We start from the raw sequence: 25,997 nt of genomic DNA on the forward strand, positions 1-25,997 counted from the left end.
TTCTATTTATAATGGAAAAAATGTAGGCACGCCTGGGTGGCGAAGTTGGTTAAGTGTCCAATTCTTGATTTCAGCTCAGGTCATGATCTCAGGGTTGTGGGATAAAGCCCCGAGTTGGGCTCCATGCTCAGCAGGGAGTCTGCTTGAGATTCTCTCTCTCCCTCCCCCTTCTGCCCCCTCACTCTCCCTCAAGTAATTTTTTTTTTTTTTTTGAGAGAGAAAGAGAGAGAGAGAGCACAAGCAGGGGGAGGGGAGAGGAAGAGGCAGGAGCCCAACACGGAGCTCAATCCCAGGACCCTGGAATCATGACCTGAGCCGAAGGCAGATGCCTAACCGACTAAGCCACCCAGGCGCCCCTAAATAAATAAATCTTAAAAGAAAAAATGTATAGGTAATATTTCTGTATGCAGGGGCGCCTGGGTGGCTCAGTCGTTAGGCGTCTGCCTTCGGCTCAGGTCATGATTCCAGGTCCTGGGATCGAGCCCCGCATCGGGCTCCCTGCTCAGCGGGAGGCCCGCTTCTCCCTCTCCCGCTCCCCCTGCCTGTGTTCCCTCTCTCGCTGTGTCTCTGTCAAATAAATAAATAAAATCTTAAAAAAAAAAAAAAAAAAATTTCTGTATGCAAAAAGGAAAAATAATGCAGCCAATGAACAGTAGTTGTCCCTAAAAGGTATATGAACACACACTTCACAGACAAAATAGAAAGTCATTAAACATATGGGATGATGTTCATCTTCACAGAGCAATGAAGATAGGAACTTCTACTTTCTCCATAGTTTGAATTACAAATACAATTATGCATTATCAAAAAAATTTCCTGTTTACTTTCAAAAGTCTTTATCAAGTCCCTTTGTAAAAAGTAAAAGTCAAAGTAATAAATTATCACTTTATTAAAGACAAATGTAGACTGTTTATATAAATGAATTATTCCTTCTAACCATATTCATGGATTTTCTTTTACTTTTCCTATGTGTGTCTGTCTGTTTATCTGTTCCTGAGATTGTGTTTCTTCTCTATCCCATGATTATGGTTCAATTTTTTATACTCAAATCTTTCATTTATTTGGAATTCATTGTATATTACACATAATATGCATTATATTTGGTTATATTATTTTTTCCCCAATAATTAACCACTTGTGCCAATACCATGTATTGAAGCTCTGTCCAGTTCCACCCATCCCCCACTCCATCTATCCCTCACAGCCTTCACTAAGGCCATAATCATGTTTCACCTGAATTACTTCCACAGGCTTCCAGCTGGCCTTCCTCCACTCAGCACCCACTCCTCCCACCCTACCACCACCCCACCATTCCAAGAATCTGTATGCTAGAGCAACTGTGTCACTTGCCTATTTAAATCCTTTCAATGACTTTCCACTGCTCTTAGGATGAAATCCAAACTTTGTAATATGCTCACAATAAGGGTGGCCCTATAATTTATCCTCTAAAGAAGGAAACAACTGAAATGGAAAGGAGGCTATTAATAATCATGCTGAAACTACAGGCACAAACCAGACTGTTCTTGGGCAAACCAGGACGTACATGGCCCCCCTACTCAAAAGATCCCCTGTCCAGCTCTGAACTCCTGCCCCCTCCTCTTCCACAAGCTACTGTTCAACCACACTGAACTTATTTTCATCCTCAAACTGGACAAGTTATTCTCTTTAAGGGGATTCACATACTATTCACCTTATTTAAAATACCTATTTTCAGAGGCGCCTGGGTGTCTCAGTCGGTTAAGCATCTGACTCTTGATTTTGGCTCAGGTCACAATCTCAGGGTTGTGAGATCAAGCCCCAAGTTCAGCTCACTGCTCAGTGGGAGTCTGCTTGAGATTCTCTCCCTCCTGCCCCTCCCCCCACCCTCTCTCTCCCTAAAATAAATACATCTTAAAATATATATATATATTTTCACATCCCACCCCACCTCGTCTCTCCTATTCCTTCTTTTGGTTACCTCAAACTCAATCTTCAGGGCTCAATTTATATGCCACTTCCTCTGGCAAGTTTTCTTCAACCCTTCCCCTACTCCTTTCTCCCTCCCCAAATTTAGATTTAGCATCCCTCCTCTGATTTCCATGGTGTTTTTTGTTTTTTTTTTTAAGATTTTATCTATTTATTTTAGAGAGAGAGAGAAAGCGTGAACCAGGGGAGGGGCAGAGGGAGAGGAATAGAGAGAATCCCAAGCAGGCTCCATGCCCACCACCCCAAGATCATGACCTGAGCTGAAACCAAGATTCAGACATTTAACCAACTGAGCCACCCAGGCGCTCCCTCCACAGTATCTCATGTGTTCTTTTACCCTGTATTTCTCCTGTCAGCTTCATTAACCTTCACGGATCTTCTGCAAGTTGTATCTACAGGGCCCGGCACACAGTAGGCACTGGACACTCGAGAACGAACGAAGATCTGACTCTAGTGACACAAATAACCAGAGAAAGTTTTAAAACTTTTCAAAAAGGAATCGGCAGGTCTGTAGGATACAAGTATCATCCTTCTCATAGTGGCTATGTATTTGGCTGTATATATCTGTGTGTGTTCACAAAAATCATTATTACTTTGGAGGTGCAGTTTTCTTTTCACTACTGTGAAAAGCAGGTTTCTTTTCACTACTGTGAACTAAATATTTTAAATGAAACAGCCCTCTTTAACAAGCAAATAATTACTTCCCTTCTCCACTAAAAATTAAAAAACAGTATTCAAATTAACACCCTGGAGTAATGCTTTTCATATTTAAACTGTCAGTTCAACTTATAATTCATGTATTCCTGTCATATTCTACTGTACCTTGCTTCTGCTTTAAAAAAAAAAAAAGAAAAGCAAATATTTTCATTTACTAAATGACTTCTTAAAGTAATTACCTAAAAAAGGTGAAATTCAAATTGATGGTAGTTAATGTAATTGATTTCAAGGAAAGCAATGTTAAATGTTAGGTCATAAAGGGAAGAAAGATTCTTCCCCCCGCCCAGGACTGGCTAACTAGAAACGGCCATTGCCAACTGAGACATCTTGCGTCTGCAATCCTACCCACTTCACACACATCACTTCCTGAAAATACATCTTTCATGCTGACTTCTCACCCATTCTTATCACATGGCTATATAAACATAAAAAATTTAAAAAGTATTCGTCTAACGTATTTTCACCGTAACAAAGTGCCAGGATTTAATTATAAGGTTGTATCCAATGGTGCTGAATACCATCTAAAATCATAACCTCCCTCTCGAGCCAAATACCAGTTTCCATCCAGTATAATCTCTTCTTTATTAGCTATTCCATTCCAAACACTCTTGAAAAGAATACCAAAATCATGTTGTTGTTTTTTGTCGGGAACATTCTTCTTCAATTTCTAATACTCAAACCAAGATAGCACTCTCAACGAGGAGTTTAACAAGTTGCTCACAGCTAACCTCACCATTCTTTGGTTCATATTAACTTCACATGTTACTCTGAGACCAAATGAAGACATTTCAGAACTTTCTCTACCTATGAATCTCTTACTCTGAGATTTGTCTTTAACCTTTCTACATACTTTGTCTTTAATTTCAAGGAACTATTTTGCTCTAAGCTGATCCTTATTCTTTTAGAACTAAAATTCAACCAATCTCCTCTGTACCGGTAGAAGTCAATTACTCTAAATTACTAATTATAATCCACTTATTCTTGACAGCATTTACTTTACTTCTAAGGATTAGGAATTATAGCTTGTACATGTTTTCACCTCATCTTTTATTTAATACTATCTTTTGTGACCATCAATTTAAGACTATTATAGCAAAGGAGATTTTTCAAGGAAGGCAGAAATCAATTTTTGCACCTAGGCAGAAATATTCATCCGACAGCCTACATATGCTTCATAGAAATCATCATAAGATAACTGATCATTTTGGGGCACCTGGGTGGCTCAGTCAGTTGAGCATCCAACTCCTGGTTTCAGTTCAGCTCATGATCTCAGGGTTGTGAGATCGAGCCCCATGTTGGACTCCACACTCAGCAGGGAGTCTGCTTGAGATTCTCCCTCTCCCTCTGCCCCTCCCTCCCACTTGCACTCTCTCAAATAAATCTTTTAAAAAAAAAAAAGATAACTGATCATTTTAATTACATAATCTACATGTAATTCTGACTCATGGATAGTACTTCACATGTAATTGCAGCAGTATCAAGTCCAAAATGTACAGGTTATAGGATATAGTGCATTAATGACCTTAGAATTAACAGGAAATTTTTTAAATGACTTCTGTTGACCAAGCACCTTTGGAGGAAAGATAAATGATATACCTGGAAGAAAAATGGCAAGGGAAGGAGCGAAATAGGTGAAGAAGATTAAGAGATACAATCTTCCGGTTATAAAATAAATAAGACACAGGAATGTAATATACCACAGAGATAATATAGTCAATAATATTGTAACAACTTTGTACGGTGACAGATAGTAACTAGACTAATTGTGGTGACCATCTTGTAATGTATATAAATATCAGATCACTATGTTGTACACCTGAAACTAATACAATATTGTTATGTCAACTATTCTTCAATAAAAAAATGGCAAGGAGAATTGGAATCTGCCTACTGGTATTTTACACTGGGAAACTGCTCTTCTCTGTAAAATGGTAATATATATTAAAACATGAATCAGTAGAGGGAGAGGAGATGGGGAAGACAAAGAGGGAGGGGAAAGAGGAAAGCTGAAATGATCCTATAAAAAATAGATATAGCTGTCAAATATATTGGAATACCTTTCACTAGCCAAGTAAAATGAGCCTAAACAAAATCACTAGTAGGTTCTGTATTCTGTACTCTTACCTTCGTTTAAAAAGAAACTGACCTTGAAGTGACATTATATTCACTGACTTAAATCCTGAGCTTCCCAATTACAGTATTCTGTAGTTGGTCACATTATCATCAAAAGCTCAACTTGTTTTCCTTAATGGAATTTGGGTTATGAAAATACTGCACACTATTTGAAAATACATTCACTTGAAAATTGATGCTCAAAATAAAATTCATCTGAAGTCTCAGAAAGTGGCCCTTCTGGAAGATATTTATTACACGTCCTCACCTTCACATTGGGTTTTGACAGTAGTTTCAACAGCTCTCTGGTCTCACTGTTTAATGGCTTGTTCTGAAGCTCTTCAGCCAACTGCAAGGGACAGCACATTGACAGAACATTTAGTAAGAGCATGGTGTGGCTCCATGTGTGACAACTGAGAATCTATCTTGCCACTTTCCACTGATTAAGAAGTCAGCATGAAAGAAAACAGACCATCAATCATTGTTCCTCTTTTCAGGCCCTTGATAGCCCAGATCCCAGCCCAGGATCTTGGCTGAGTATAACTCAAAAAATCCCATCAGCCAGATCACCTTCTCTGATTTATTGCAATAAGGGCAAACCCCTGCGCTTCATCTTAAGGAATGGCCTTTTACATGCAAACAAAGGACCACTTGTAAAAAGGATTGGATCAGGCTTTGACACTATTTTAAAAAAAGAGAGAGAAAGAAAGAGAAAGAAAAAAAGAAAAAAAAAAAGTTTCTGAATGAGGTGGTGAAATTCACAAGGTTTCCAAAAACCCACAGTAGCTTGCTGTTTAGAGCTGGAGGAAAAAGAACTAGAATGTCTCTAATAGAGCAAATGGTCTGAAACTTTTATTATGTTTACCTACACAGACTAAAAAAATCCGTTAAGTATAAACCAGATTAATCATAGAATGACTTACAATAGGTTGACAAGTACTCTGGGAACAGAAATGCTGACTATAATTCTACTATAACGATCAAGAATTCCCATTTGCTGGTTCTAGCTAAAGAAAGGGTTGGAACTTTTAACACGCCTCATGTTCTTCAAAAGAGATCTTCCTATCAACACTCTATTCCATTTTAGGCTATAGTAAGGATCATATAATTTCCTAAGAAGAAAAGCAAGACCAAGTAGAAAAAGAAATTACAATTGTGAAATACACAGTACAGAATTCAAAATACGTACATATATTTTCATTTAAAAACCCTTCTTAAAACACTGCATGAAATTTCTCTTTGCTCCTATTGTTTCTACCAAGCTAAAAATAATTGTTCTTATCTCTGGAAAAAGATTTTTCTCTAAAAGAAGGACATCATATAAATTACACACAAAAATAAAACCTGATAAAACTGATACATTCATTGGTTACACTGCAAAAAGTGATTTTACTTTTTCAAGGTAAAATTTTTGTTTTTCAAGGTAAAATAATCATTATAAATAACTGTTAACTCAAAAAAGTCACAAAAGGCTCTCTGCATTCTCCACGCACTTTGTAACAATATTTTTTAAATTTACATATATTGTTCTGATGAATTAGAAAATGCTACATTTTACCCTATTTACCTAACAGTCTCTAATTCTTTTAAAAAGCAGTATTGTCATAATATGATTGGGCCTCAATCACATTGGAGAGTAACAAATATTTCCCCAAACCCTCAATAGTAAATGTTTTTAAAGTGATTTTTAAGACTTTCTCAAGTGCCAACCGCAGCTTACTAGAATTCTCTCTATACCTTTGCTCACCTTCACTTCAAAAAGTTTGGTTCTATTAAGGCAGAGGAGTAAGCTTCCTCATTAAACACATAACCCGAAACATCCCTATAATCTAATCTCTGTGGATAAAACTGGAAGGGAGACTGAGGACTAAACAAATAGCAAACCACTTGGGAGATTTATTACATGCACTTTATTATCTAAATTAAAATAGAAAACATATATATAAGAAAATCAACTTCTGAAGATGGTCAGTTGTTTTTTTTTTTATTCTATGGCCCCGATATTTTACTAAACTGAACGATGGCTTGTCTTATCATAACCGAGCAAAAAATTTAAAAAGCAACAGATAAGCTACAGGATATCGCTAAAACCCGCCTTCACACGAGACCTATTTCTCGTCTGGCTTAGCATCCTTTATAGTTTATCCAGGTGTGCTTTCAATTCATCCAAGTTTGAAAGTTAACAGCAAGGTAGTTCCCTCCCCCAGATTGAAAATAAAATTATAGCTACAGGAAATTAACTACTCCATCAATGCCAACTGCTGCTAAAATTTATTTTTTGGTTATGAAGGTAATTTGGAGAGGTCTGATATCCATAAATCATTACTATGCTTTATAACCCATTTTAAAAACAATCCTGTCTTTTTATGTATTTCATAAGGCCTCGTTCCTATCCTAGTATCTGTCATTTTTTAGCACTGTCAGCGATAGACCTATCTCATTTGTCTTTATTTCTCCAAAGCATTCCTCCTGCCTGTGACTTTCTCAGAACTCCACTAGTTGACAGCTTCTCTCTCTCCCTGGAGAGTTAGAGGCTAAAAGTTCTGGTACGCAGTTACCAAGGTAGAACGAGGGGGTTATGTCCAGGCAAAACTTTTAGAGCAGGAAAGTGAATGAAAATCAGTATAGTATCCGCATAAGCTCCGTGATGACAGGACTTTGGGAAACATTTGCAGCTTCTCCTGGTTTTCGCTCCTAGGATCGCATGCATCTGTCTGGCGCAGGATGAGCTCTGCCCCGGGCCAGGCTCACGAAGGCGCAGGGTCCCAAGAAGCCGCGTCCCAGGGAGCTCAGAAAGGCACACTTACATCATCGGCCAAGACCGCTGCGCCGTGGAGGATGGGCACGGGGTTCTGCTTCTCATAGTAGTGGAGTTTTTCATGAATCTGGAAGAAACACAAGTGAATGAATATAAGTTCACCTGCTAGCAAACAGTGAGATATTTGAAGATTTTTATCACTGCATATAGAAACTGATCCACTAAACCTTCAAACAAAAATTCTATGTTTCTATAAACCTACAGATGACAAATGTGCATGTGTAATTCATCTATGGTCCAGTGTTTCTAATGTGATGTCAATGGGGGGGGGTTATTATCAAATAGAACATAAAAGCTAAACCTTTGTTTTTCCCCTGAATAATTATGTTAGTTTTATAAAATCTGTCATTTCTAAAATTTATTGCTCCAATACTTTATCGGTTATAGTTTATATTCCTGCTAAACACATAAATGATGATTAGAGCAAAGTGATAAGCCAGCAGCCCCATCCTGACAGGTTGGTATGTGATCACCACTAAGAACACGGGAACATGGCGTGCTCCAGGAATGCTTTTCCCAGCATGCTGTTCCTTTTAGGCTTTTTTTTTTTTTCTAAATTGTCAACCTTTCCCCCCCAAATTCAAACTTCTAAGAAGCAAAGGGATTGCTCATAAAAACATTACTCATAACTGTTTTGCTGACATAATTTTCTGTACTGTAAAACAAGTAAAATTATATTATCAAATAATAACTTGGTCCTTCCTTTCCCATCATTCCGCCCAAAACCACAAAGGCAAGAATATATTTTAGTGCATTATAAGACAAACCGAGTTTCTTAAAAAATCTAGTATTGTCGTTAAGAAATGCAAGACGCTTTGACAAATGCAAAACTGTTGGCTCTTAAGTTCTATCCATTTCAGCTCTTACACAGGTGCCCTTAAAATGTTACACTTGAAAACTTATTTGAACCTCTTCTTATTTATAGTTGAAGAAATTACCCCCCACTCTATATAAAAAACAGTGACACCTCAGAATTTCCAGTTTTTAGTAGGTATCAAGTAATACACTCATAGGTATCAAGTAATCGACTCTTTAATTAGACTCAAAGCTAACCAAACTCTCTTGTAAAAAGTCTGGAAGATAGATTTTATTTTGATTAGCCAGATGCTATTGCTAAGACAGGATTCTATTACCTTTCTGGCAACCTGGCCCACAATGCAAAGTATCAGGGAAAGAATTTTGACACTTATGATATTACCAGAATTATCAGGGCCACATTTTTATTTAAAATCTTAGAACCTTCAAACATTAATCACAGTAGGGTAATAAACAAACTTTTAAGAATACAAGCTATAAAAGGAGCAAGATTTGATGTGCGAAACTATTAAAAGTATAATTTAAAACAAAACCATCCAACCTAAGAGCTAAATTAATTTTACTTGAGTCTTTATCAAAAATTAGGTCACCTCAACAAACACTATCATAGAATACTGAGCTTAGCCGCTCATACAACTCATCTAGCTTTCTTGTTTCAACGTCTGCTTCCCTGCAACAGTAAATATAGAGGCTCATACTTATTAGGTACTTACCATGGGTTTGTATTCCCTACATAATAGTGACCAGAAAAAAAATATATATATAGTCATCGGTACTATCAGTAATATAGTCTTCAGTGAGTTTAGTATTTTAATCCCTTAACCCTCACAAGAATATTAAGAGGCAGATGGCACCATCATCCCATTTTATAGATAAGCAGATATACAGGAGATAAATAAATAACTTGCTATGGTCCCACAGATAGAAGCAGTCGAGCTGAGACTTAAAACTCAGGCCATCTGGCTCAATGTCAGAGTTCTTCCTCACTCCCTATGCCTGCCTCTCAGATTAACACCTCGGCTGCCTCCTTCACCGACCTCACTCACTGCTGGATGTACAGGACAGAGAGGAGGCTGGGCGGATATGTGACAAGTAATACTGGCTATTTCCAATGACTGCAGGATTAGGGATGGCTCCTCTCCACCCCTCCCTGTATTTTTTCTTTCCAGCATTTCTTAATTTTTCCAGATTAATTTATATCGAGACCATATTGTAATTACAACTTAAAATTATATCCCTAAATACATTATTTCTCTGCTTAATTTGCTTCTATCTTTCAAAAAAAAAAAATGAGCCCCTCTTTCCACATCATCTTCTTTAGATCTTCACCCAAGTGATTTGAGAGCATCCCCCTACCCTGCCCACCTTGAGACTTTGCATTATATCAAGAATTTTTAGGGCCACCAGGGTGTTTCAGTCGGTTAAGCATCTGCCTTCGGCTCAGGTCATGATCTCTGGGTCCTAGGATTGAGTCCCATGTCGGGCTCTCTGCTGAGCAGGGAGTCAGCTTCTCCCTCTCACTCTCCTTCTGTGCTTTCTCTCTCTCTCTCTCTCTAAGTAAAATCTTAAAAAAAAAAAAAAGGAATTTTTAAATGTTTTCCTAGAATTTCTAAATGCTGGTAACCCTATGTTGATACATGTTTTACTTCAGGACGTAATTTTAAATATTAAGTTGGTAGGAAAGCAAAAATTACTCTAAGTAATTTTGAGCTATTCATAGTTTCCAAAATCACTGACTTTTATTAGCATTTATAATATCCAGGAAGAAAATTAAAAACAAAAATGATTTTTAAATTTTAATATAATAAACAGGTAACACATATAAACTTCACCCCAAGGTTGTCCAACAGAACTCTTTGTAACGTTGAAAATGTTCTGTACCTGCTTGTCCAACATGGTTAGTCACTAGCCACATGTGCCTACTGCGCATTTGAACTGTGGTTAGTTTACTTAAGGAACTAAAATTTTTAATTTTATTTAATTTTTATTAATTCAAATTTAAATGCCCACATGAGGCTAGTGGCTTTCATATCGAATAACACGGCAAAGCTTTTTATCAAATGCTCTGTAACTTGCCTTTACACACCAGAAAAATTCACTCTGATATAGCTTGGCCAATTTCCCTGAGTGGTCACCCTTTAGAACCCAACAGACAAATATGTAACCAAAGACACAGCATCTAATTACTAAATATCATGTATTGCCAAACCTGCAAAATCTCATTTAACTAAACATTTCCCTTTGCAGACTTAACCGTGTAATAAAAGCATACTTCATTTTTCTCCCCTGAACAACAAAAGGAGAGCAAAGTGGAAGGAGTTGCAGAAAGAAAGGAGACAGAAGTAAAGAAGACTGAGAGAAGGAGAGACTCTGGTTAAATTAGCTTCATACGATAGCAAAATAGGCAATTATTCAAAAGCAAGCTCCTAAAAAAATGGCATGCCAAAATATTTAAAATACACTATTAAGAAAAAAGGACATTTGAAAACAGAGACATTTACGGTCCACTAAATAACATGTCCATAAGGGTTTGTTTTCTATAATTACACTTGTATCAGAAAAAGTCAGTTAAAATAAAAATTTCTATATGTAACCAATTCTTTTTTTTAAGTTTTTTTTAAAGATTTATTTTAGAGAGAGAGAGACTGTGTGTGTGTGTGCGCGCGGGCACGCACGGGAGGGAGGGGGAGAAGGAGGGGGGAGAGAAACACAAGCAGACTCCGAGCTGAACACAGAGCTGGGCTCAATCTCACGACCCTCAGAGATCGTGAGCCAAAACCACGAGTTGGATGTTCAATCAACTGCGGCGCCTCTATATGTAACCAATTCTCATAGGAAAGCTATAATTACCTTCATCTACACATATCTTGAAAATAAGTGTTTGATTTTTGTAAAAAAATTCTGAATCTGGTGCCAATAATTTATTTTGTGTTCACATATCACAGAAACTGTTTGAAAGGGAACTTGAATAACGAGAGTATATAGAGCTTGACTAATCTCAATGCAATTCTTTGAAACTTCTCAGTGATGTGTAGAGGGAAACAGAAGAACCCAATCATGGTATTAAATAAACCAAAGCTGTAAAAACCCTTTTCCTGCCTTCTATGATGAATATTAAAAAGCAATGAAAATAACTGCTCAGTAGTCTGATTCTCTATGTTGATAGTAGCCAAACCAGAACTGGCATACACACACACCATCTACCTCATTTATTTAGAACATGGAGAGGAGAATTCTGAGTTTTAAAAGAAGATCCATGGGACACAATGGCAGCCAAGAGGAGCTGGGAATGACCTACTATGTTGTGTAGGGATTAAAAAAAAAATGGAAGTATTCTAATGGCTGGGATCCTCTTTTAAAAATAATGATCTTTCTCAAAGAAAAGAGAAAAAACCCTCTTTATTAGGAAAGAGGAAATGTAAAACTGGAAAACCAACAAAACAACACAGCAGAGGCAACAGTGTTAACCGTATGCCCTTCTTTCCAATTTTATCCCACTAATCTCTCTTGGCTAATTTTCTTGGCTAATAGCTCCGAAAAAATAAAATTAATAGAACTGATGAGAGTTGATGTTCTTGTTTTGTTCTCTCCCTTTAATAAGATAAATTCTGGCTATACATTGCCATAGATCATATTATCATGTGAAATTGGTACCCATGCATTCTAAATGTATGAAGAGGGTTGTTTTTATTTTTTTGGTTAAAGATTTATTTATTTGAGAGAGCATGCATGAACATGAGCAAGGGGAGGGGCAGAGGGAGAGATTCTTAAGCCGACTCCCCACTGAGCGCAGAGCCCCAAGCAGGACTCAATCTCATGACTCTGAGATCATGATCTGAGCTGGAATCAAGAGTCCAAGGCTTAACTGAGCCACTCAGGCGCCCCGTGTGAAGAGCTTAAAAAAAAAAAAAAAGTTCAATCTCACAAAATGCTTTCCATCATATATCACCATATTGTTTTTCCTATCTGACCAGGTAATATGGGAATTCTATTTATAGAATTTATTTATGGATTTCCAAATACTACCCATCCCATTGTGGCATTCCCACAATGACCTCACTTGGCTAGGATACTTTGGTCTCTTAATGCGCTGTGGAATCCACTGGTAATATTTTATTCAGACTTTCCTCATCAGTACTCTTAACTGAGGCTGGCTTTTTTTTTTTTTTTTTTTTTGGTCTTGTCTTTATTGGATCTTGCTATCAGTGTTACACTCATTTCATTATTTTTTAAAACTATGACGCTTTCTTTTTATATGTTCTGAAAACATCTCAATGCCACTAGAGTGATCTCTTCTTTAAACATTTTATGGCATTCCCATGAGAAACCAACTGGATCTGATACATTTTATCCCCCAACTTTATTTCTTCTGGGTAGTTTATGGCAATTTCTCCATTTAGGTTTTTCTATCTCTTCCACTGTCAGGTGGAGCAAATATCATCTCCTGGAAAATTATTTTTTCCGGCCTTAAAAAATTCTCTGAATCTACTTAAGCAGAATAGTCTCTTATGAGTCTTTGAATTTCCTCTACTACATGTTTCTTTATCACCATTTCTTATTCGGTGCATCTTGCTTTCTCTATTTCTACCCTTCATCCCTTCAGTCGTTAACAAACATTGATTTTACTGTATTTTCAAGGAACCACCTTTTAGATTTCTTAGTTTTACTATTTTTGTTTTCTAATATTTTTTCTGTTTTCATCTTAGTTCATTCTTTCTTCATGTAACCCAGACCCATGTAACACTTCAGTCATGTGCATCAAATTATTGGAAAACAAAAGAAAGGGCAAACTACCCTAATTGGAGTTTTATTCATTCATCAAACTGACTAAAGCACCCATTCCAGGAGAAAGGTACTCAGTATGGAAACAAAATATGGCAAGAGTATAAGTCATTCGAACCTATTTAGAAAGGTCAATAGCCTTGGAAAGAGATGAGGACATACATCATAGAAAGGGAAAACTTCAGCCAACCTATTCAATCAAGCAAGTTAAAATAGTATTTGTCTCTCTTTCATTCACTGCTCATTAGCTGGGCAGCTAAGGTTTCTGTCAATTTAATTTTTGCCATTACTTTAGCACTCACTTAAGAGTACTTAGTACAGAACAAGGACACACAGACCCCCTGTGCACTAAGGACTAGCTATCTAGTCAACCATAAAATCAGAAAAGAAATAATGGACTTCTCTCTCCCTCTTTTCATCTTTGCTTTCTATTCAGTGCTTATCTATTCTAATGATAAGAAATGCCAAAAGTTGTTTTCATGTGTTTTTTTAAGTTTTGATTCAAAGTCCAGTTAACCGAAAGTATAATATTAGTTTCAGGTGTACAATATAGTGATTCAACACTTCGATACATCATCTGGTGCTCATCACAACAAGTGCCCTCCTTAATTCCCACCACCTATTTCACCCATCCCCCCCACCCCCCTCCCCTCTGGTCACCATCAAATTGTTCTCTGTAGTTAAGAGTCTGTTTCTTCGTTTGCCTCTTTTTCTTTTTTTCCTTTGCTCATTTGTTTTGTTTCTTAAATTCCACATGTGAGTAAGATCATATGGTATTTGTCTTTCTTTGACTGACTTATTTCACTTAGCATAATGTTCTCTAGCTCCAACCAGGTCATTGCGAATGGCAAGATTTCATTCTTTTTTTATGGCTGAGTAATACACTCCATTGTGTATATACATCACATCTTCCCATTCTTTATAACTTCTAAAAATTTTGAAATGTTTTAATTATTAATGTCCCATTTTAAACACTTTAAACATTTTTTTAAAAAAATAAAGAAAATATGATAAGTTGCAACCCACACCAAAATTAAAGAGATATTAGCCTGTTATATTTGCTTCAAATATCTTATAAAATAATTCATCAGAGATAAGGCTAAAGACCCATCCTCCTTCCTCTCTGCCAAGAAAAAAACATTATGTTGAAACTGCCAAATAGATTCCCATATGCAATTTTCATTTTTTTAAACATATATACATTGATAAACAACACAAGCTATTTTTGAATGTACATAAATGGCACTGTTCCCTCGACACCTGGATTTTTCATTCAATACCATATTGAGACACCTAGCTCGATACATGTAGATACAGTTCATTCATTTTAACAGGTGAGTAATATTCTGTCATAGAGAAGTTGACCTATCTTTTATTTTTAACTGAGAAACACGGTGGTTGTTTCTGCTCTTTGCGATCGAATATCCTCCCCCCCCACTCCTCCCTGTACTGGGTAGATACCTAACAGGGTTCGAGTGTTTCCTGAGTCCCCAGACCCTGCCAACACGTGGTGTTATCAGACATCTTGCTAATCAGATGGACAGGAAATGGGATCTCCCTGCGGTTTTCATTTATATCTTCTCCAATCTCTGACTTCTGTTTTCACGATAGTTTCAGAGACAGAGACATCCGCTCCCATCAATCCTCCTCGTCCACAGCAACTGAACCCTAGCTACAAAGCAGCTGCCTAGTGAAGAGCTACATTTCCTCTCATGTCTACCCTCCTCCCCCTCTCCCTGTAGCTCCATTAACACAGGAGATCAGCTGTCAAACATGATATGTAAGTTCTAAGTGTCACTGCCAAGCTGAGGCTTTTAAGAAATTGGCATGCTTCTTCCCTACTCTCCCCCTCCACCAGCTGCATGCAGACTATACCATGGCCTTAAGAGACAGCAAAGCCACCAGATGGAAGGACCTGGGTCCCCAAAACACCTTATGGAAGAGAGCGATGATGCATCAATCTGACATTTCCCTCTAAATGATCATGGAGCAGGAAATAAACTTCTATTGTACCTAAGCTATTACATTTTTTTGGACTACTTGTCAATTGTCCATCCTACCTTAAATAACACAGTGGCCCTGGGCAAACAGAAGTTATTTTAACTTGGCAAAATATATCCAGCTTTTTCTATATGGTTGCGCATTTTGTTTCTTAAGAAAACATTCCCTATCCAAATAAAGAGATTCTGGTGTGACTTCTCTAAAGTTTCATAGTTTTACTCTGTGTACTGAAGTATTAACTCGCACGTACAAGAGCTCTAACTTAATCTTTTTGCAGAAGGACAGCACCAATTAATCTTTTCCCACTGATGTGTAATATTACTTATTTATCAAACTTCCACACACGAGTATCTATACCTGGGCTCTCTATTCTGTTCTTTGATTTGTCTCTCTGAGCCCAAACCTGTTACTATATTTTTATCTACACTCTTGACGTTTAGAGCAAGGAAGAACTTCTTAGCCCTTTATTATTACACAAGGCTTTTGGGATAAACTTGCCAGCTATATGTATTCCATGAAAAACAAAGTTGGGATATCTTAACCACATTATCTCTCTGCATTCTGGGAAGTTTCCTAAATCTATTTTCCAATTCACTTTGCTCTCTTAAACTGTATCTAATCTCTAAAGAACTATTCAGAGATTTTTTGAGTGTTTTTTTTTAATGACTATACATCTTACTTCTATAATTCAAATATAGCTCTTTTTACAAACCCGCTTTTTCCTGGCACCCACTGTTTTTCAACTTATAATTAAAGCCTTCTTTTATGGCTAGTATCATTTAAGCATCCTTATTTTATAGGCTCTAAGACTGTTGTATCACACAGAGTGCTTGGCTTTCAGCCTTGCTGTGTGCAGTACCTGAGCGTAGACTGTATTCTCAAATGTCTTGTAATCTGGAGTTGTTAGTAAATCTTCAGTGGAGTTATATGAAAGAGTCCTAGGCTGATGGCATATCTTTTCCGAAATACTTATTTGCTTCTGATGGATCAGTTTGCCATATCACCAGTCACTATGCTAGTTTCACAGTTTGAGATTCCTGGACTTTGTGGATAAAAACTCCAACTGTAGGGGAGATCTTGGGGAAACGGTGCAGAAAGAGGATCCTGCTCTCACCTCTCTCAGACACATCAATGCTACAACTACATATGATGCAACTCACTCTGAAAACCACCTAAAGATTGGCTAAACAGATCTTCCACAGCTCAACAATTAAAGGGGAAGCCACATCAAGAAGGGTAAGGGGAAGAGACATGGTTGGGAACCAAACCCCCAGCCCCATGACTTACCAGCAGGAGGGATATTACAAGCTTGAAGACCCTCTCTTTGAGAAAAGAGGGAATCAGACCCTGCAGTGGGGGGCCTGCACTGGGAATACGAGCCCCCCCCCTTGACACCTGGTTTGAAAACCAGCAGTGCTTAATTGTGGGAGCACTGAAAATCCAGACTTAACTCCAGGTGAGTCAGAGGGCTATGGGAAACCAAGATCCCACTCTTAAAGGGCCAATGCACTATACTGCTTAGTCTGAGACCCAGCCAAGAGGCAGCAGTTTTAAAAGCACCTGGGTTATACATGAAGGAAATTTATTGACTTATTTTATGGCGTGTGCTAAAGGAGCAGGGACTTCTACGCATTTTCTCCAAAACAGCAGTGCTGGCGGGAGCCATTTCTCTTGCCTTCTTCCAGCCAGCAGGCCAGACGCTTGAGTGAGCCAGTTCTGACAGTCTCCATCTACCTTGCCAGCACTACATGCCCTGCCTTGGTGTTCCCCGTGAACCCAACCCATCCGACCTGCCCACCCTAGCAAGTGCCCCTCTAAAGCAGCTCCAGATCTGAGATACCCGGTGGGCAGCCTCAGTGGGGGCCAGCACCCCTCTGAAGCAACTCCTGTCCCAGAGAAATGGGGGCCAGCCATGTGAACCTGTGTGCCCAAAACAACTGCAGCCAGGACTCTCAGCCAGCTATGCTGGAAGCTAATCCTGCCCACCAGTATGACTACGGCAGCCACAGCCCAGTCACTACGGGGGGGAGGGGGCACATGCTGCCCACACAGGGACCCCCCCACCGCGAGTGCCCGGTACTGGTGACCAAAGGGAACTGTGCTTCTGGACCCACAGGATGCCTTCTACATAAGGCCATTACCTTCAAGACCAGGAGACACAGCTGACATACCTCACACATAGAAACAGAGATTCAGACAAAATGAGGAGACAAAGGAACATGATCCAAACAAAAGAAAAGATAAAACTTGAGAAAGAGAGCTAAAAGAAACAGAGAAAAGGAATCTACTTAATAAACAGCTCAAAGTAATGGTCATTAAGATATGCACCAGACTTGAGAGAAAGGTGGATGAACTCAGTGAGAAGTTCAACAAAAAACAGAAAATGTTAAAAAAGCTGAGGAATACAATAACCAAAATGAAAAGTACACTACAGGGAATCAAGAGCAGACGAGAAAATGCAGAAGCACAGATCAGTGATCTGGAATATGGGGAAACAGAAAGCACGCAAACCGAAGAGTAAAAGAGAAAAAAGAATTTTAAAAAATGAAGACTGGTTAAGGGACCTCTGTGACAAACTCAAGCAATAACGGATGTTCATACCAAAGATGAAGAGAGATTCTTAAAAGCAGCAAGAGAAAAGCAAATAGTTACATACAAGGGAAACGCCATTAGGCCATCAGCTGATCTCAGCAGAAATCTTGCAAGCCAGAAGAGAGTTACAGGCTATAGTCAAAGTGCTAAAAGGAAAAAAACCTACAACCAAGAATACCCTACCCAGCAAGCTTATCATTCAAAACTGAAGAGAGTTTGTTTCCCAAACAAAAGTTAAAGGAGTTCATCACCACCAAACAAGCCTTACAAGAAATATTAAAAGCTTCTTAAAATGGAAATGAAACAATCATAACTAGAAGAAAATTATGAAAGTAAAAAAATTTCACTGGGAAAGGCAAACATACTAAAAGCAGAAAATCACTTATAAAGCTATTACCAAGGTTAAAAGACAAAAGTAGTAAGATCAACTGTATCTACAGATATTAGTTAAGAGATAAAATAAACATAAAAATAATATAAATATATAAAAAATAAAAAAAATTAAACTATGACATCAAAAATATAAAAGATGGAGTGGGAGCTACATTGTGTTCAAACTTAAGTGATCATCAACTTAACAGAGACTGCTACATACATAGCATTTTACAGCTGAACCTTATGGTATCCACAAACCAAAAACCTATTACAGATACACACAAAAAAATAAAGAGAATGGGATCCAAGCATAGCAGTAGAGAAAGCCATCAGACCATGCAGGTAGAGAGGGCAAGACAAGAAGGAACAAAGAACTACAAAAACAACCAGAAAACAACGAAATGGCAATAAGTACATACCTATCAATAATTACTTGAAATATAAATGGTCTAAATGTTCCAATCAAAACACATATGGTGACTGGATTAAACACACACACACACACACACACACACACACACACACACCCATCTATATGCTGCCTACAACAGACTCATTTCAGACCTAAAAACACATACAGACTGAAAGTAAGGGACAGAAAAAGATATTCTATGCAAATGGGAAGAAAAAAAAGCTGGGGTAGCATACTTACATCAGACAAAATAGACTTTAAGACACAGACTGTAAAAGAGACAAAAGCATATGTAACGATAAAGGGATCAATCCAACAAGAGGATATAACAATTTAAATATTTATGTACCTAAGACAGGAGCACATAAATATATAAAGCAAATATTGAGACATAAAGGGAGAAATTGACAGTAATACCATTATACTAGAGGACTTTAATACCCCAATTATATCAGTGGATAAATCACTCAGACAGAAAACCCATAAAGAAACAGTGGCCCTGAATGACACATTAGACCACATGGATTTAACAGATATATACAGAACATTCCATCCACAAGCAGTAAAATACACATTCTTTTCAACTGCACATGAAACATTCTCCCAAACTGATCACATGTTAAGTCACAAAACAAGTCTCAAGAAGTTCAAGAAGACTGAAATCCTATCAAGTGTCTTTTCTGACCATAATGCTATGAAACTAGAAATCCACTACAAGAAAAAACTGGAAAAAAAAAAACAACCCACAAACATGTGGAGGCTAAACAACCAATGGGTCCACAAAGCAGCTATGGAGGAAATAAAAAAAATACCTGGAGACAAATGAAAATGGAAATGCAATGGATCAAAATCTTTGGCAAAGTAGTTCTAAGAAGGAAGTTTATAGCCTACCTCAAGAAACAAGAAAAAGCTCAAATAAACAATCTAATCTTACACTTAAAAGGACTAGAAAAAGAACAAACAAAGCCCAATGCCAGGAGAAGGAAGGAAATAATAAAGATCAGAGCAGAAATAAATGAAATAGAGTTAAAGAACATAGAAAAGATTGATGAAACTAAGCATGTTCTTTGAAAAAACTGATAAATCTTTAGTCAGACTCATCAAGGAAAAAAAGAGAAAGGACTTGAATGAAATAAATGAAAAGAAGCTACAACTGACACTACAGAAATACAAAAAATTGTAAGAAATTATTATGAAAAATTATGCAACAAATTGGACAACCTTGAAAAAATGGATAAATCACTAGACACATAGAACCTTTCAAGACTGAATTAGGAAGAAATAGAAGATCTGAAGAAACAAATTACTAGTAATGAAATTGAATCAGTAATAATAACTAATAATAATAATATTAATAGACAAGAACCAAAATCCAGGACCAAATGACTTCATAGGTGAATTCTACAAATTATTTAGTTTCAAGTTTTTATTTAAATTCTACTTAGTTAACATATAGTGTAATACTGGTTTCAGGAGTAGGATTTAGTGATTTATCACTTACATACAACACCTGGTACTCATCAGAATCAGTGCCCTCCCTTAATACCCATCCCCCCCCCACCTCCCTTCCAGAAACCCTCAGTTTGTTCTCTACAGTTTTAAGAGTCTCCTATGGTTTGCCTCCCCTTTTTTGTTCCCCTATGTTCCTCTGTTTTGTTTCTTAAATATGAGTGAAATCATATGGTATTTGTCTTTTTCTGACTTATTTCACTTAGCATAATACTCTCTAGTTCCATCCACATTGTTGCAAATGGCAAGATTTCATTCTTTTGGATGGCTGATATTCCACTGAATATACATATACATATACCACATCTTTTTTATCCACTCATCAGTCATTGGACATTTGGGCTCTTTCCAAATAATTTGACTATTGTTGATAATGCTGTATAAACATGGGGGTGCATGTGCCCCTTAAATTACGTATGTTTGTATCCTTTGAGTAAATACCTAGTCGTGCAATTGCTGGGTCCTACGGTAGCTCTATTTTCAACTTTTTGACGAACCTCCATACTGTTTTCCAGAGTGGCTGCACCAGTTTGCAATTCCCACCTACAGTGCAAGAGGGTTCCCCTTTCTCTGCCAACATCTATTGTTTCCTGTGTTAATTTTAGCCATTCTGACAGGTGTGAGGTGGTATCTCATCAAAGTTTTGATTTGCATTTCCCTGATGAGTGATGTTGAGCATCTTTTCATGTGTCTGTTAGCCATCTGAATGTCTTCTCTGGAAAAATGTCTATTCATGTCTTCTGCCCATTTCTTAGCTGGATTGTTTTTTGGGTGTTGAGTTTGATAAGTTCTTTATAGATTTGGACACTAGCCCTTTATCAGATATGTCATTTGCAAATACCTTCTCCCATTCCATAGGTTGCCTTTTAGTTTTGTTGTTTCTTTCACAAACTTTTTATCTTTTTTTTTTTTTTAATTTATTTATTTGACAGAGAGAGACACAGCGAGAGAGGGAACACAAGCAGGGGGAGTGGGAGAGGAAGCAGCAGGCTTCCCACTGAGCAGGGAGCCCGATGCGGGGCTCGATCCCAGGACTCTGGGATCATGACCTGAGCCGAAGGAGATGCTTAATGACTGAGCCACCCAGGCGCCCCACAAACTTTTTATCTTAATGAAGTCTCAATAGTTCATTTTTGCTTTTGTTTCCCTTGCCTCTGAAGACGTGTCTAGTAAGAAGTTGCTACGGCCAGTGTCAAAGAGATTGCTGCCTGTGTTCTCCTCTAGGATTTTGATGGTTTCCTGTCTCACATTTAGGTCTTTCACCCATTTTGAATTTATTTTTGCGTATGGCGAAAGAAAGTGGTCCAGTTTCATTCTTTTGCATATGGCTGTCCAGTTTTCCCAACACCATTTTTTGAAGAGATTGTTTTTTTTCCATTGGATATTCTTTCCTGCTTTGTCAAAGATTAATTGACCATGGAGCTGTGGGTTCTACTAAACACTTAAACAAGAGTTAATACCTACCCTTCCCAAAATGTTCCAAAAAACTGAAGAGAAAGGAATGCTTCCAAATTAATTCTACAAGGACATTATCCTGATACCAAAACCAGACAAAGACACTACAAGAAAGGAAAATTACATGCCAATATTCCTGATGAATAGAGATGCAAAAATGTTCAACAAAATATCAGCAAACCAAATGTAACAATATATTAATGGGATCATTCATCATGATCAAATGGGACTTATTCCGGGATCAAAGGATGGCTCAATATCCTCAATACAACATGACATACCACATTAAAAACAAAGGGTAAAAATCATATGATCATCTCAATAGATGTGAAAAAAGCATTTGACAAACTCAACATGCATTAGTCATAAAAACTCTCAACAAAGTGGATACAGAAAGAACTCAACTCAAAATAATAAAGGCCATGTGTGATAAACCCACAGCTAACATCATACTCAAGGGTAAAAAATAAAAGCTTTTCCTCTAAGATCAGGAACAAGACATGGATGCCCACACTCTTGCCACTTTTATTCAACATAGTGCTGGAAGTCCTAGCCACAGCAATCAGACAAGAAAGAAAAATAAAAGGCACCCAAATTGGTAAGGGAAAAAGTAAAACTGTCACTATTTGTGGAAGACATAATGCTATATATAGAAAACCCTAAAGGCTCCACCAAAAACAAAACAAAAAAACTATTAGAATAGGGGCACCTGGCTGGCTCAGGAGGAGGAGGGTGCGACTCTTGATCTCATGGTCATGAGTTCAAACCCCACATTGTGTACAGAGATTACCTAAATAAATAAACTTTAAAAAAACTATTAGAATAAATGAATTCAGTAAAGTTGCAGGGCACAAAATTATATATTCAGAAATCTGTTGTGTTTTTATATATTAATAATAAACTGTCAGAGAAATTAAGAAAACAATCCCATTTATAAGTGCACCAAAAAAATAAAATACCTAGGAATAAATTTAACCAAGGAGGTAAAAGACCTATATTCCGAAAACTATAAGACACTGATGAAAGAAACTGAAGAAGATACAAGTAAATGGAAACACAGCTCATGTTCATGGATTGAAAGAATTAATATTGTTAAAATGTCCATACTACCCAAAGCAATCTACACATTTAATGCAATCCCTATCAAAATACCAATAGTATTTTTCATAGAACTAGAATAATCCTAAAGTTTGTATGGAACTATGAAAGATCCAGAATAGCCAAAGCCATCTTGAGAAAGAACTAAGCTGGAGGTATCACAATTCCAGATTTCATACTATACTACAAAGCTATAGTAATCAAAACAATATGGTACTGGCACAAAAAATGGACACAAAGATCAATGTAACAGCCCAGAAATAAACCTATGCATATATGGTCAACTAATCAATAGCAAAGGAGGCTAGAATATACAATGGGGAAAAGAGAATAATAAATTAATTACATGTTTATTATTTTTATTTTTTTTTTATTTTTTTAAAGATTTTATTTATCAGAGAGAGAAAGAGAGAGAGAGCACACACAAGCAGGGGGAGCAGCCGGCAGAGGGAGAAGCAGGCTCCCGCCGAGCAAGGAGCCCGATGCGGGACTCGATCCCAGGACCCCGGGATCATGACCTGAGCCGAAGGCAGACACTCAACGGACTGAGCCACCCAGGTGTCCCAAATTAATTACATTTTTAAATAAATAAATAGTGGACAGCCACGTGCGAAAGAAACTGGACCACTTCCCTACACCATACACAAAAATTAACTCAGTGGATTAAAGACCACTTTATATAACAAATGAAACCATAAAACTCCTATAAGAAAATAAAGGCAGGGGTGCCTGGGTGGCTCAGAAGGTTAAGCGTGTGCCTTCCGCTCAGGTCATGATCCCAGGGTCCTGGGATCAAGCCCCACATTGGGCTCCCTGCTCAGCTGGGAGCCTGCTTCTCCCTCTCCCTCTGCCTGTCCCCCTGCTCATGCTCTCTCTCTCTATCTCTATGTCTCAAATGAATAAATAAAATCTTTTAAAAAAAATTAAAATTTAAATTTAAAAATTTTTTTTAAAAAGGCAGTAAATTCTTGGACATCAGCCTTAGCACCATTTTTCTGGGTATGTCTTCTTAAGCAAAGGAAACAAAAGCAAAAATAAACAAGTGGAACTATAGCAAACTAAAAACGTTCTACACAGCAAAGGAAACCACCAACTAAATGAAAAGGCAACTTCCTGCATTAGAGAAATTATTTGCAGATGATACATCCAATAAGGGGTTAAAACCCAAAATATTTAAAGAACTCATACAACTCAACACAACAAAAACCAATCTAATTTAAAAATGGACAGGGGACCTATATAGGCATTTTTTTTTTTTTGAAGAAAACATCCAGATGGTCAATGGACACATGAAAAGATGCTCAACATCACTAATCACCAGGGAGATGCAAATCAAAGCCACAATGAGGTATCACCTCACACCTGTCAGAACGGCTATCATCAAAAAGACAAGAAACAAGTGTTGGCAAGGATGTGGAGAAAAGGGGACCCCCGTGCACTGTTTGGTGGGAATGTACCTTGGTGCAGCCACTATGGAAAACAGTGTGGAAGTTTCTTAAAAATGTTTAAATAGAACTACTGTATGATCCAGTAATTCCACTTCTGGGTTTTACCTGAAGAAAAATGAAAACACTAATCTGGAAAAGACATATGTACCCCTAATTTTATTGCAGCATTATTTACAATAGCCAAAATATGAAAGCAACCTACGGGTCCATAGATTGATGCATGGATAAAGAAAATGTGGTGTGTACCCATACACACACACATGCTATAATATCACTCAGCCATTAAAAAAAAGAATAAAATCTTGCCGTTCATGACAAAATTGATAGACCTTGAGGGTACTATGCTAAGTGAAGTCAGTCAGTCAGAGAAAGACAAATACCATAGGATTTCACTTGTATCTGGAATCTAAAAAACAAAATAAGCGAACAAACAGAAACAGACTCAAAAACACAGAGAAACTGGTGGTTGCCAGAGAGGAGGGAGTGGGGGGGGGGGGGTGGCAAAATAGGTGAAGGGCATTTGAGGTACAACCTTCCAGTTATGAAATAAGTAAGTTTGGGGATGGGAAGTACAGTATACAGGATACAGTCAATAATATTGTAATAACATTGTACAGAACAGATGGTGACTCCGCCTATCACAGTGAGTACTGTGTAATGTACATAATAATCAAATCACTATGATGTATGCCTGAAACTAATATATGCATGTCAACTACATGTCACTCACAAATAAAAAATTGTCTTAAAAAACCCCTCAAACGCCACACCAGGGACCAACCAGTTCACGGTTACAAATTCTGAAACTAGACTTTCTTCAGTTTCTACCTAATCCCAAGAAAAGATAACCCAAATTCCTGGCATCTCTCTAGAAAGGTAGTTGGTATTTTTCCCAACTTCCCACTCACTAACAGAGTAACCCTAGAAAAGGAGCCATTTAGGGGTGCCTGGGTGGCTCAGTCGTTAAGCATCTGCCTTCGGCTCAGGTAATGATCCTGGGGTCCTAGGATCAAGCCCTGCATCGAGCCCTGCATCGGGCTCCCTGCTCTGCGGGAGGCCTGCTTCTCCCTCTCCCACTCCCCCTGCTCATGTTCCCTCTCTTGCTGTGTCTCTCTCTCTGTCAAATAAATAAATAAAATATTTTAAAAAGAAAAGGAGCCATTTTACGTGTGGGTCTCGGTAGTAATTCCCCGCCTTTACCTGGCCTAAATGTCAGAAGAGCGCCCCTCCCCCCCCCATCTCTGGGCAACCTCTCCAACACATCAGCATCATAAGCTTAAGCAGTTCCCAGTAGAGTATTTACTTTACTCTTTGTTTCTCAAATAAGTGGATTTCCCTTACTCTCTTACAAGCTTAGTTATGCATTTTTAAAAGAATGTCTGCAATTATGTACCTAGAATTTCTAGGTACTTATTGTAGGAAGTAGGAGGCTGGGTTGATTATTTAAATGTAAATTAATTCTGGCTTCTAAAAAGACAGCATCTAGTCTCCTTGCACACTATTATTATAAAAGGGGGGAAAATCACTTTTTACTTGCAGGAGGAGATTCTAGGTACCTTTACATTTGAGCCTCCATGAGTTATGTGCATTTGGTTTGTGAGATCCATTTTGGTCTGTGTTTCTACCTGATCTTGATACATCTTTTTCAAGTTGAAAATAATAGTTCCTCTGGTTTGGAATAACTTTTCCAGGGTTAAAGCAGAGATCCTTATAATGCTTTTGTCTTTAGACCCACCCACAAGCACAGTTAAAAAACAAAACTTTGAGGCTGTAACTTTCCTCAAGCGACACAGCCAAAACGGGGAAAAAAGCCTTTACATAGGAAACTGGTACTCTGACTGCAATTCAGGCCACAGTGTTTGCAACATCTCTACAGAGATGAATTAATAATAAGGGA

General features: G+C 37.7%; 1 protein-coding gene across 3 annotated transcripts in view; it reads right to left on the reverse strand.

Moving 5' to 3' along the window:
* MPP7 (MAGUK p55 scaffold protein 7) overlaps positions 1 to 25,997 on the reverse strand; it is a 299,029-nt gene that overhangs the window by 111,188 nt on the left and 161,844 nt on the right. For all 3 annotated transcript variants that reach the window (XM_078075305.1, XM_078075306.1, XM_078075304.1), the window contains exons 4-5: positions 7,602 to 7,679; positions 5,063 to 5,143 (exon numbers count right to left, since the gene is read on the reverse strand). In XM_078075305.1, coding sequence (XP_077931431.1) covers positions 5,063 to 5,143; positions 7,602 to 7,679 — 159 coding nt within the window. The remainder of the gene's footprint in view (positions 1 to 5,062; positions 5,144 to 7,601; positions 7,680 to 25,997) is intronic.

The sequence above is a fragment of the Halichoerus grypus genome, chromosome 6 (genome assembly GCF_964656455.1).
Source record: "Halichoerus grypus chromosome 6, mHalGry1.hap1.1, whole genome shotgun sequence".
NCBI classification, from domain to species: Eukaryota; Metazoa; Chordata; class Mammalia; order Carnivora; family Phocidae; genus Halichoerus; species Halichoerus grypus.